Source organism: Oncorhynchus gorbuscha, linkage group LG26, assembly GCF_021184085.1.
Source record: "Oncorhynchus gorbuscha isolate QuinsamMale2020 ecotype Even-year linkage group LG26, OgorEven_v1.0, whole genome shotgun sequence".
Taxonomy (NCBI): domain Eukaryota; kingdom Metazoa; phylum Chordata; class Actinopteri; order Salmoniformes; family Salmonidae; genus Oncorhynchus; species Oncorhynchus gorbuscha.
In genome coordinates, this window is record NC_060198.1 from 19,700,513 (window position 1) to 19,714,365 (window position 13,853).

Here is a 13,853-nt window from a genome sequence, read left to right on the forward strand (position 1 = left end):
TCCAGAAGACATATTATTAATAACTTAATATCTTCTAATCACGTCTTTATATATTATACTGGGTTTAATATATACTAGCTATACCTGAGACTGTCCAGGTGAAAGCTATAATCCCTTATTGATGTGACTTGTTAAATCCATGAAGGGGAGGTGACAGGTTGAGGTATTTTTAAGCCGAGACATGGAATGTGTCATTGAGGGTGAATGGGCAAGACAAAAAATGCCTTTGAACGGGGTATGGTAGTAGGTGCCAGGAGCATCGGTTTGTGTCAAACCCAGCAGCGTTGCAGTTCTTTTCACTTTCAACAGTTTCCTGTGTGTATCAAGAATGGTCCACCACCCAAAGGACATCCAGCCAACTTGACAAGCTTGTGGGAAGTATTCGAGTCAACGTGGGTCAGCACCCCTGCGGAACGCTTTCAACACCTTGTAGAGTGCATGCCAAGACGAATTGAGGCTGTTCAATATTAGGAAGGTGTTCCTAATGTTTGCTATACTTGGTGTATAATGGTTTCTAACCAGTTTTAAAGCAGATTCTCCATAGCCCTGGTCCCTAACTGTAGATGGCTAGGAGCACGCTGCATTGCAGGGTGAGCAGACTGCTACGGTGCCCCTAGAGTCCCACTGCGGTTCACACTGATGTCATTAGCTGACTGCGTTCAGTGCAGCGTAGCGAAGACTACAAAAAGGGGTTCTTCTCTAAACCTTTTCAAATGTGATATAATTGTCAGACAGGGCCACAAATAATTGTCTTCTACTTTTTCATTCTTTATGGCAAATGTGCAGTCATTTGATAAAGATGGTTTAATATTGGTCATAAAATAATGTTCTAAGCTTTGATCTTTTAATCTTGCTATATTCCTCTCTTGAAGGGTGTGTTAACCTTGTGTTTTTCTGCCTGTGTTTTTGTCTCATCTTTCTCTTTTCTGCTGTATGTCTCTTTCTCCCCGTTCTGGTTCTCTCTCCTCAATTTCTCTTGTCTGTCTCTTTTGCTCTCCACTGTTCTTGTTCTCTTCTCTCTTTCTGTCCTCCATTAGGCCTAAATCAACAGGATGACCTTCCTCCGCCTCACTCTCCTCAACCAATCAAGCCAATCGAATCAAAATGGATGTCTCTTGTCATTTCCTCTGTGTGAAGCCTCTTCTAATCTTTCATGGAGGACTCCTCCTTCATCCCCACAAAACCGATTATCCCTTTTACCTCCCATTTACCTCCCAATCTTTCTCTTCCCATCCTTTCGGTCTCTCACTCCCACCCATGTTCTCTATCTTCTTGCGTTTTCCACACTCTGCCCCTCTTCTCCTGGTCTCTTGCCCTCTTCCTCTTGCGTTTTCCACACTCTGCCCCTCTTCTCCTGGTCTCTTGCCCTCTTCCTCTTGCGTTTTCCACACTCTGCCCCTCTTCTCCTGGTCTCTTTCCCTCTTCCGTTTTCTTTATCCCTCTCTCTAGCTCTCTTGTTCATGCCCACTCATTTCTCTCATCATGCTGCATCACATTTTCAGCCTTTCTCTTCCTCTATCCCTGTCTCTCCCGTTCTCTTGCTGTGTCATCACTTGTATAGTATGTATGATATTCTAACCAATAAGAGATGGTGGCACCAGAGTCCAACTGAACACTGGAAACTTGACTATCAAAGCTTTGGTTGTTTGATTTTCTATTTTCTGTTCTTCTTGTATGCAAATATGATTGCTTTTACATTGATCTTCATATTTCCACTAAGCACAGACACACAGTTAGAACAGCATCAATTATTGGTCCACTACCAAATGAGACCAGTCAGAATTTGTATCTCGTTTTGTTATCGCTAAAATATTATTGGCCACTGAAGAGCAACCAGCTAGAGTAGTGCTTTTTATTTAGCTGCTGCCAGCTTTTTGTCCTGATATTTGACCAGGATTGATCCACCTTGGTGCCTTTTTTATGTTCACTAACTTGCAACCTGTTTTAATTGTGACCATGACCCTTGTAAATTATTTATGCGTAATGTTATGTTGTATAGGAACAAATGTAAGACAATTTAAAAAATAATGTATATCGTGACGCTATTATGATTCCAAGTCACGTCGCCACTTAAAAGCACCTTTTGAGTTTACACATCGATTACTTATGGTTTATTGAGATTAGTGTATCTGTCTCCTGTTTTTATTTAGTTTACTTTTAAATAATTTCTTATATAGGATAGTGTTTATCATAATATTTATTTATCTTTGCATTGTCCCTCTAAGCAATTTATTATTATTATAATATAGCCGTACGGTTAGTAATGATTGTGTCTGTGCCTGACTATGGTATTGACGTTTTAAAGAGGAACAGCTTGCTAACTGTAGAATCAGTGTCTTTGAATTGAATGGCATTGTGCAAATTGCTTTCTCCAAAGCCATAGCTTGAGGAAAGAAATTATTTCTCTGGTTATGCTCCAAGCCAGAGAATCTTGTTTCATATTTTGAAGTAGCCATTGAAAAGGGACACAAACACCAGAGACACACACATTAATGTACACTGCTGCACAAAGTTGTTGTATTTGATTTTGCAAGCTTCTGAGTGGCATTTGGTGAGGTCACTTATTTCGTTTTAGCCTGATGGTCCTCTTGTTGTTCCTCGCATAGCTTTCACTCTTGTTATCGTCTCATCTTTAAAGCCTACTTTACCCTGCTATGACGTAAGGCAGTCATAACAGCTTAAGTTAGTTTATAACACCTATGAACAGCCATGGCGCACATGAAACGACCAAGGTTAGCTGTCTTGTCAGCCAACAACATAGTTACCTTGAACACAGTGACATGTGACCTAGTTGGCTGCTCATAAGATATATGTTATGAATTGACATCAGATTTTATGAATGCTCCTGATGACAACATTGCTATGCTTAAAGATCGGCTTTAGATTGGGGATTTAAGTTAGGTGTGATCATTGAGGCCTCGTTTAACAGTTATGTTACCTGAATGTAAAGATTTTTCAAACAGCTCTGTAGCTTGAAATGTGCTCATTGTTGTCCACTAACTGTCCCAGTTTTTATTTTATATTTCCCATGTTTCAGTCAGTTTCCCTCATTCTAAACTATAGTATATTTATATGATGTATTTTAGGCTGAATAAGTGTAGTACTAGTAACTAACCTAGCTAGCCAGTCGTTTCAGCATTAGCCAACACCACCAAATTGAAGTTGCCTGTATGCCATGTAGTTACTCTTTAAGCACTTTAACTATTATATAATAACTGTATCACAATCAGTGCAGGTATATACTAGTACACCATAGTACATTTACAGATAATGTTTTAAAGTGCATGTGCTAAACCAAAACAGATGCTGTACTATGAGACTATTACTTCAATTAGCTTGTGTGTAGTTAAAGGTAATTACACTTGATACCATATGAAAATGCAATTCCATGTAACTGTGGCATTTTGGTATCTCGGTGGAAAGAGACGGCTCCAATGTTGCTAACTGAATTTAAAAAATAATAATAAACTGTAATAGTGGAGCTAGCCAATTCTGAAACACTCTGGCTGGTAGGCCTATGTAGTGGAGCAATTTAGCTATGTCACACTATTTCATTGGTCTGTCTGTAGAATGCTCTCCATGACTAATACTCCTGTCCTGGCATCCCTTTGTTGCATTGTGATGAATGTGTCTCCAAACCTTGTTTGACATTGACTGAAAATAAAGACTTTCATTTTGGGCTTTTCTTTGGCTGGCTGCTTGTGTAAACCAACCTGAGGGGGAACCGCACATCCAATATGAGCTCTCCCTCTCTTTATCTCCCCCCTCTGGAGTCCATTGACCAAGTTTCACAACCCGGAAGTTCTGGTGCATGAAAGCTTCACTGCAGTACTAAAATGTAGTACACAGCAATAGGCTGCAGATTTAATCCAATTACATTTCACCACCTTCTACCTGAAGTGTGCACTTAGTGTTTAAGTCCCTAAGTACTGAAGGTTTGCTTCAGTTGTGGTAGGGCATGAAAGACTAGTTTCTCAAAGCAGAGCATTTCTACAGCTTCATCCTATTCATAAATGTTTTGTTTGAAATTCATTATCTTTGACATACTGTAAATTCCCCTATTGGAGAAGTACTGATTTTGAAATAATGCCCATGACTATGCCTTAGCGAGTGCAGGGTTAGGTTCGGTAGCTTCTCGTCTGCTGCCTTCATTTGCACGGGTCTGAAAAATACTGAACAGTATAAAACCATAAGGTGGATACAAATTTGTGGACTTGATTTTAGTCTTTCAGTACTAACCCATCATAGCAGATGAAGGAAAGGAGAGACGGTGAGTATGAGTAAGCCACTTTACTAGATTGTTGATACACCCCTGAAGAGCCCTTAGGTCTGCAGGCTTTTGTTCTAGGTCAGCACAAACAACCCTAATTGGGTATTGTAAAGGAAGTTTCAGGATGGCAGCCGAGATTTATTCCGGATGCTTTTTGGACACAATTTGTCAGAGCAATCTGGTATGTTTGGGCTGGAGTGGGAAATAATGTGCACACCCCCTGGGATCTATCAGGAATGGATTGGGAGACTTGAGTTTCCAGGACTGTCTGACCCTGGTGTTGTTTCAGGATGGCAGTGGGGGCCTGAGGAGAGCAGGGTCGATGGGGAGGCTCCGGGATGTCTTACGGCGAAGCAGCGAGATGCTGGTGAAGAAACTACAGGGTAACGGTCCCCCCGACCCACGCAACCTCCAGTAAGCGAGAGAAACATGCGCAAACACACAGTGCTTATTGAGTCCTCACACCCCATGCACAGTTATAAAATTTTGCTGGCTTAAAGGTATAATATGTAATACTTCTTCATTCAAATGGCTCTAAATACCCATAATAAAGTGGCAAGGATCAGAGAATAAAATGCTTTGAAGATTACATGATAACTTCAGACCCCAGTGTTGCGCCTCTGGCAACTGCTATTATAACAGTGTTCGACTACGATTTTGCTGTAAAATTTGGCCGGTGTGCTCTCACATAAGATGCGTGACCACTTGCCTTTCGAAGGATCCAAGACCCATCTCACAATAGCAGTTCCTTGGAGTTTGCAAAACAGCATTGGCACTTGGATTGAACCCGGTGCTATGGTCCGATGTCATTGAAATAGAGCTCTTTGGCCACACACACCGGTGGTGAGTTTGGCATCGAAAACAAATGTGGTGTCCGCAACAAACGCTGACACCACATCCAAGTATATCTGACCAAATTATGAAAGTCAAGTAATTTTGCATTCTGTAAAGTGAGCGTGAAAGAGGCGAGAAGATCATTTGTGTCTAACAACAATGAAAAGCCACTGGGGTCTGACAACATGGATGGGAAATGACTGAACCTTAGCATAGTCTTGTAATAAATAATGTGGAAATTGAGCAAGTTGAGGTGACAACTGCCTGGCGTAACCCTGGATTGTAAACTGTCATGGTCAAAACATAATGATATGACAGTAGCTAAAAGAAGAGAAGTATATCAAGAATAAAGCACTGCTCTGCCTTAACAGCACTATCAACCAGGCAGGTCCTGTAGGACCTGGTTTTGTTGCCCCTGGACTACTGTAAAGTTGTGTGGTCAGGTGCAACAGAAAAGGTCTTTGGAAAGTTGCAATTGGCTCAGAACGGCAGCACGGCTGGCCCTTGGATGTACACTGGGAGCTAATATTAATAATATGCACCTCAATCTGTTTTTATGAGAGGTGACATGTTGAATGCACCAAGCTGTCTGTTTGAACGGCTGGTGCACAACTCGTACACCAAAGCATACCCTAAAAAGACATGCCACAAATGGTCTCTTCACAGTCCAGAACAGACTATGCGAGGCACACAGTACTACGTAGAGCCATGACTACATGGAACTCTATTCCACATCAAGTAACTGATGTAAGCAGTAAAATTAGATTTTAAAAAACAGATAAAAAATACACCTTATGGAACAGAGGGGACTGTGAAGCAACACAAACCGTATGCACTGACACATGTATACATACACACGATAACATGCGCACTATACACACACATAGAAATGGATTTAGTACTGTAGATATGTAGTAATGATGGAGTAGGGGCCTGAGTCCACACAGTGTGTTGTGAAATCTGTGAATGTAATGGTTAAAATTGTATGAACTGCCTTAATTTTGCTGGACCCCAGGAAGAGTAGCTGCTGCCTTGGCACCAGCTAATGGGGATCCATAATAAATACAAATACCTACTGTAAAATATGGTGGGGGACTTTGATGTTATGGGGTTATTTTGCTTCCACTGGTCCTGGGGCCCTTAAGGTCAACGGCGGCTTCAAAGCCTTTCATTGGCCAAGACACAGCATCAGCATTCCAGGGTTTATATACATCATTGGTTGAAGCCTCACTGCAGGAACAATTAATAATAGTGGAAGCCTCATCCATGCCCAGTTTTTGCAGTGTGTAAATTTAAGTAATGAATAATATGAAATGCTCAGAGACCAGGTTGGGTTAGGCACAGGGGTGGTTAGTGCCAGATCGCCAGTTTTTACTGTGGTTTGAATTGAAGAGGGCAGTCCATAAGTGCAGACAAAGGATTTCAAGGTTCTGGACAGGTTCTGTATGGAGGAATGGTCTAAGGTCCCTCCCATTGTGTTCGCCAATCTCATAAAACATTTTAGAAAAAGGCTGTGTCATTATCTTCGCAAGGGGAGGGTGCTGGAGTATTAAAAACAGGGGTGCCAATATATTTGACCCCTGTCTTTTATCGATTTTGTATTTATTTATTACTTGTTAAACAAAATCTCTCTTTCTCTGAGCAATTGTATTAGTATAAAATACAATAATTAAAACAAAAATATATATTGCTCAGTATTTGTATTATTATATACATGTTTTGCTGATCTTTATCAGGGTGCCAATAATTTTGGACCTGACTACAATACTTTCTATCTATTTTTAGACATTCAGGTATGGATGTTCTGGACTGTTACCAATATCCATTTATTTTATTTTATGGCCTCCTGAACTATTATAGCACAGATAGAAGATGCACCCAAGTTGCTATGTTCATAAGGCTATTAAGACAAATTGTGAAATTACTTAAATATGGGAAATGTTTAAAAATATATATTTGGATAACAAAGTGACTCAGGAAATGAGGTGCTTTGGAGGCTGAATGGGGCTTTAAATTACAAAATAGCCCGTGTCAAAACGTGATTCATTTCAGTACAATGTTTCTCTATCTGATTCCCATACGGTCTCAATAGTGTCAAAATACCCTGGCCTAAAAAATATATATATTTAGATTACAATATTCACACATTGGAGATTATTTTAAACAAGTACCTAAAAAAAGTATTTATCCCCTTTCCACTCCAATCTTCACTTCTTAAATGGTGTTTCTGCAACTACAGCACCAAGTCTGACACTGCATTTTTGGTTACGGATATTGCTGCAGTTTTTTTTCTTTTTCTTCAGCTATTGTCTTCATCTTAATTAGGGCCACCAACCCAACACTTCTGTACAAGGTTTAGTTGAAGATAAATATCACAAAAATAATCTTAAATGTACTGTTATATTAATGATTAATCTCACATGAAGCTATGCTATTCTGAGCAGATGTTCAGTAACGGTGTTACTGAATCATAATATGAAATGCACCTGACAAAATGTGTAAACAAATGAAAATGTTGTGACATTCATTTGACACACAAATTCACACAACATGATACACTATTCCTTCTTGGTCCAGGACCAGTCAATAGTCTCACCCACACACTCGCCGAAAGCATAAGACATTTCATATACATTTGCTTGAGACCCACTCCAATGAAAATGCTTTGTTTTTCCATTGCAGTATGAAACGAGCTGCCTCTCTGAACTATTTGAACAAGAGCAGTGATGAGGACGACTCCTTTCAGGTAACATGTCTCCTAGTGGATATACCGTTATTCATACTTCTTGCTTAGTTTGCGTTATGGCCTTGTAGCAACTTATCCGCTGCCTGCTGGATAGTTCACCTTAGTTCACCCAGGACCTCTCTTCAGAATCGAGTTTAGCAATAAAGCATGACCTTGTGTTTGTTGTTTTTTTCTATCTGTATTTCTTTAATTCTCTCTCTCTCGGTCTCTCTCCCTCCTGTCTCTCTGCCTCTTTCTCTCTACAGAGTCCAGCAGGTGATAGGAGGCTAAGGCAGAGCAGGAACCTGAGTTCCAGTACTGTTGATCTCTACAGTGGAACTGGAAACTGAACACACACACTCCCAACAGTTTTTCCAAATATGATGTTGTTTAATTTTCACTTGTGCCATTCTAAACCTAAATGTTGTAGTTTCCATTCCTACATTTAAACACTGTTTAATGTTATTGCTGCTTTGTAGACTTTCTGTAGAATTCAAAAAAATATATTGTAAAAATGTGCTTGGTTGTAAAAATGTCATTGATATATTGTGAGATTAGACAGCGAGAATCCTTACTGCTTGGATTGGTTTGATTACAAATCCCCCTAAGGTGCTCCGTGCAATCAGACACTCGGCAGTGTATTGTGGACCATAGTGTTTCACATGGAGACCAAGCATGGTCTCCTTGTGAAGCTAGTTATTAGCTATTATTCACTATACCTGCAGATTCTGAAGGCATGGTGGGTCAGTACTCTTCACAAATCAGAGAGGATTATTATTTTCAAGAGCTGTCCAATTCCGCCATTACACTTCTTTTTACACTGGTTTCTCCCCTTTCCATAACCATGAAGATACTCGGTACTGTAGTGAAAGAGTAATTAAGTCATGAAGATGGAATTCATGAATATAGAATAAAATATATCTGCGATTTAAAGGGGTACCTCACCTAATAAAAATGTACATGAAGAAAATAGTTGATGGAACCAGATATTTCTTGTTTATATAGCTACTACAGCTTAGCCTTGAGCATTGTTGAGTGTAAAACAATTTAAGTGGTGCTAGGACTCCTGTTTTGCTTGTTTCAAATGACTTATTTTTTGACCATGTTCATTAGTTAGGGTGTTCCTCAGAGATTTTCAAGTAAAGCAATATGAGCACAAATAAGTCTTGGGGGGGGGGGGGGGGTCGCTACTGAAATTAACCTAAATCTAAGTACTTACTCAGTAAAGGCCAAATTCCATGATGTAATTATCATTTTTAGGTTAGATGGTAACCACATATTGACCTGGTTATTTTACATTTCTTCAGGCACTGTATAAGAAACTTATACAGTAATTATTTATCTCAGGGTCTGGGATTGAGTGTTTCCCAAAGCTATACTTTCCAATGCTGTATCAATTCATGCAATATACACTCTTCGAACAAAGGGTTCTTCGGGTGTCTCCATAGAAGAAACCTTTTTGGTTCCTGGTAGAACTCTTTTGGGTTCCATGTAGAACCCTCTGTGTAAAGGGTTTCACATGGAACTCAGAAGGGTTCTACTTGGAACCAAAAGGGGTTCTTGAAAGGTTTCTCGTATGGGGACAGCCAAAGAACCCTTTTAGGTTCTAGATAGCACCTTTTTTTATATGTGTGTAACTAAGCCAAGTCTTCCCTGGTCTTGATCTGTTTGTGCTCTTGCCCACAGTCTAGCCTCACAGCATAATGGTCATGTTTGGCATGATAGCACAAACAGACTGGCACAGGCTAAGGCTAACTTTCTATGGATGTCAAAATGTTCCAATGTTGTAAGAGGGGAGGCTCATTTTCTCTATAGCTTTTCCTCCCTAAGAACGTTGGAGAGACACAAAGGAAAACATTTGTTTTCATTCAGCCATGCAAGAGATGCGTTCCATTAGATCTATTTACCAGTTGTAGCACAGATATTAAATTATATAATGAAAAATGATTATAATCATGTTTTATTGAGTTTATGAATCAGTCATATGAATGTAGTATTGCACTAAAAAGATCATTAGGCTTGAATTGTGAATATATTTTAATATTTGTTTAAATATGACTAAGATTTTAAAAGTTTGACTTCGGTACTATATATGTGTTAATATATATGTAGATCAGGGTATTGGGTATTTTAGTGGTGTAAAACTAAATGTTAACCATTTTCAGGTTATGATATTATTCTCATGCAATCATTTTCAGTCAGAATTCCTTCATTGAATGTAAATAAACCCTTAATAAAATAGCTGATATCATGTCCTGGTATTGATTGTTATTATTAACCTTTTGGTAGCCTTTGATGACTGTGGACATAATGTAGGCACAATGTTGTATGCCTATGTATGCCTATGCATAACTGCAACAACAAACAGTCATTTCAGTGCTGGGTAATCATAGCAAGCCATCAGCAGTTGTCTTGAGAAAATGGCTCAAACTATAATTTATCAAGGGGTATCACCTTTCTAATCATGGAAATAGAATGTAACAGATTAGAACAAGAACAGCATATCGAATAGAATGAACAAAAGAGTCCGACGAGAAATCGAGACTTAATGATAAACTATCATTTTAAGAGTCAAGTATAGTGGGTAGTCGATGGTAGGCATCGTTTCATGGAACATTGTTGGCTGATATACCAATGTCGTATACTGTATATACAGTATATTATTCGCACTGTCATCGGTTTGATGTAGCACATTTTTTATTTTCAAGGACATGCACACACGACACCCCCCTCTCCTATACAGCAGCTGCATTGAGTACCGATCTCATAGCAGCAGGGTGTTATGTTGGCAGCACGATCGGGATTTATTTTTAATTATGAGTCCCCCTTTTATTTTTTTTATTTCACCTTTATTTAACCAGGTAGGCTAGTTGAGAACAAGTTCTCATTTGCAACTGCGACCTGGCCAAGATAAAGCATAGCAGTGTGAACAGACAACACAGAGTTACACATGGAATAAACAATTAACAAGTCAATAACACAGTAGAAAAAATGGGCAGTCTATATACAATGTGTGCAAGAGGCCACCCTGCAAATTAATGCAAAACTTTGGGAATATCGATTTTCTTTTAGCACTCTAGTGCAGTACAACTGTTTTTCACAGGATTGTAACCACCTATGAAAAAATAAATGGATAATTTGACATACTTTTAATTTAAAAATTTATTATTTATACCACCATTTCTTAAAGTTTACACCAATCAGGTTTGTTGAAAGCTATTGTATAGGGCAGGTTATATTTAAAGGGGAAATGGAGTGGCTAATTTGGCCTTGTTTTTTGGGTTGCTCCTCAAGAAATCCTGGTGGCCATGACAGAAGCTAAACTTTGATGTGGGTGTTTCTTGGGTGTGTCCTTGCCACCATCAAGACACACCCATCTGTCAGAACCTTCCCTGCAGCTGTTTCACACCACTCAATCAACAAACAAACCTCATGCATGTTGAGTTCAATAACTACAGCATGGTTATTATGTATGATGAGATGCCGGAGGAAGCTTTAAATAGGTCAGTAGCCTACAGAGTAATTTGAGAAGAATGCATTTTCTGAATTGATGTAGTTATTCTAAACAAAGTGTTTTGATAACTTTCAAATGTAGTAACAGGTCAATGTAGAATAAACAAGCCTTTACATAATTACCATAGAAGCAGTGTTCTACTAATATAACAATGTGCACCTTTTATTGTCCTTCCCAGCCGATACAGATACTGTGCCTATTCATAATTTTGTCTGATGGAAATGAGTCTACCTTGGCAAACATGTCACAGTGGTCATACCTGTATACCTGATGTCCTGTATACAAAATTAGTTCCTTGATCGTTTTGCAGAATATATAGGGTTTCTCCCTCCCCATAATGACTGATTCAATTCAATAATTTAAAAAAAGACAATACAAGTAAAAGTTTAGTACATTATGTTATGCAAAGTGACAGGTCTCTCTCCATGTAAAGACATCAGCATCAAGACCGTCTGTCAGACTGGACTTCACATCATCTTGCAAGTCTCCATCTGCTGACTCCATACATGTTTCTGTGAACACATACACACACAGTCACTGTTCTATTGCCACTGGCAGTTAGGATAGGTGATATCTGACAAACAAACATATACTATGTTGAAGCTTGAAGAGGTCAGACTAAACCTACCTAATCGACGACCATTGGTGAGTGGGAAAGAGGTGAGGCTGGAGGTAAGGTCTTTGCCTGCACCCCATTGATAAGCATGGCAGTATAGATCAGACCCTGGCCCCTCATCAAATATACAGTGCTATTTAAGAGTGGCTGGCCCAGTGCTTCAATTTCATTGATAGATGCAGAGGGTTGACACCTTTAGGTGGCACTCCCCATTTTGAGTTCTAGACAAACAATCCTGTATCTGATTTTGTTTTGCATCACCTTTTTGGTGTCTTTTTGAACCCCTCCTAAAACCCCACCTGTTTCATTTTGGTTGTTGTCAGTGACTCTTTGTTCGCTTCCCCCTTCTGTTTGAGTGACATTATTTGGTCTTCTTGCTGGGCAACATAACAAAATGGGGGCTTGTCTGGGATATTGTTTCCCGTGAGTATGTTGGTCACTCTCGTCACCTACTCTGAAGCTCTGCTGTACCCAGATATTTGTGTTCAAAATAAACTTCTGGAGAGTTTCTTTCACTGACATCCACCTTGAGGGGTTATAAGATTGGTGGAATCATTTTAAAAGTTGAATAAACACACAGGCTTTAATTAAATAAGAGGGCGTGCACTGCTTTGTCTCTTGAATGGAGATCGGACTGTGGCACTGTTGAAGTTACTGTCCTTCGGGCTTGTAAGTTGGTCCCAGAGGCATACAGACATAAAAAAAAATTAAACAATAAAGCCATGTTGAGTTCGCAAGGGAACAAGCATGTCTTTTTGTTGTGTTCTTAAGAGGTCAAGGAATTTAAAGACCCATACTTCTCTAGCAGTTCAAGAATTGCCTTCAGGAAAGGGTTGCAACCTAGATACACGAGCACAAAGATCCCGCTTGAGAAAGCTGCAGTTCTAGCAGATGAGTTTGTTGACACATACAACTACCTTCACAAACAAAGCAACCAGTAGTTATGTCTGTGCAAAAAGCAATGAGGTTTCAGTCCAGGGATGTCCAGAGAAGTCCCCTACTGTGAGGTTTCAGTCCAGAGATGTCCAGAGAAGTCCCCTACTGTGAGGTTTCAGACCAGGGATGTCCAGAGAAGTCCCCTACTGTGAGGTTTCAGTCCAGAGATGTCCAGAGAAGTTCCCTACTGTGAGGTTTCAGTCCAGAGATGTCCAGAGAAGTCCCCTACTGTGAGGTTTCAGTCCAGAGATGTCCAGAGAAGTTCCCTACTGTGAGGTTTCAGTCCAGAGATGTCCAGAGAAGTCCCCTACTGTGAGGTTTCAGTCCAGAGATGTCCAGAGAAGTCCCCTACTGTGAGGTGTCAGTCCAGAGATGTCCAGAGAAGTCCCCTATTGCGAGGTTTCAGTCCAGAGAAGTCGCCTACTGTGAGGTTTCAGTCCAGAGAAGTCCCCTACTGTGAGGTTTCAGTCCAGAGAAGTCCCCTACTGTGAGGTTTCAGTCCAGAGATGTCCAGAGAAATCCCCTACTGTGAGGTTTCAGTACAGAGATGTCCAGAGAAGTCCCCTATTTTGAGGTTTCAGTCCAGAGAAGTCCCCTACTGTGAGGTTTCAGTCCAGAGAAGTCCCCTATTGTGAGGTTTCAGTCCAGAGAAGTCCCCTACTGTGAGGTTTCAGTCCAGAGATGTCCAGAGAAGTCCCCTACTGTGAGGTGTCAGTCCAGAGATGTCCAGAGAAGTCCCCTATTGTGAGGTTTCAGTCCAGAGAAGTCCCCTACTGTGAGGTTTCAGTCCAGAGAAGTCCCCTACTGTGAGGTTTCAGTCCAGAGATGTCCAGAGAAATCCCCTACTGTGAGGTTTCAGTCCAGAGATGTCCAGAGAAGTCCCCTATTTTGAGGTTTCAGTCCAGAGATGTCCAGAGAAGTCTCCTACTGTGAGGTTTCAGTCCAGAGATGTCCAGAG

The 13,853-nt window shown here is 40.1% G+C and overlaps 1 protein-coding gene and 1 long non-coding RNA gene across 3 annotated transcripts in view; one reads left to right on the top strand and one right to left on the bottom strand.

Annotated features, from left to right (window-relative positions):
* LOC124015932 (kinesin light chain 1-like) overlaps positions 1 to 10,080 on the top strand; it is a 33,708-nt gene extending 23,628 nt beyond the window's left edge. Inside the window, exons 14-16 of one of the 2 annotated variants that reach the window (XM_046331418.1) lie at positions 4,560 to 4,684; positions 7,787 to 7,850; positions 8,096 to 10,080. In XM_046331418.1, the coding sequence (XP_046187374.1) occupies positions 4,560 to 4,684; positions 7,787 to 7,850; positions 8,096 to 8,179 (273 nt within the window). In that variant the 3' untranslated portion in view covers positions 8,180 to 10,080. Of the gene's footprint in view, positions 1 to 1,037; positions 3,681 to 4,559; positions 4,685 to 7,786; positions 7,851 to 8,095 lie in introns of those variants that run through there. The other variant, XM_046331419.1, reaches the window with a different exon arrangement.
* Positions 10,081 to 10,735: 655 nt separating this feature from the next.
* The window catches only part of LOC124015935, a 62,397-nt gene continuing 59,279 nt past the window's right edge, over positions 10,736 to 13,853 (bottom strand). Inside the window, exon 3 of the long non-coding RNA XR_006835257.1 lies at positions 10,736 to 11,855. This is a non-coding gene — a long non-coding RNA (uncharacterized LOC124015935). The remainder of the gene's footprint in view (positions 11,856 to 13,853) is intronic.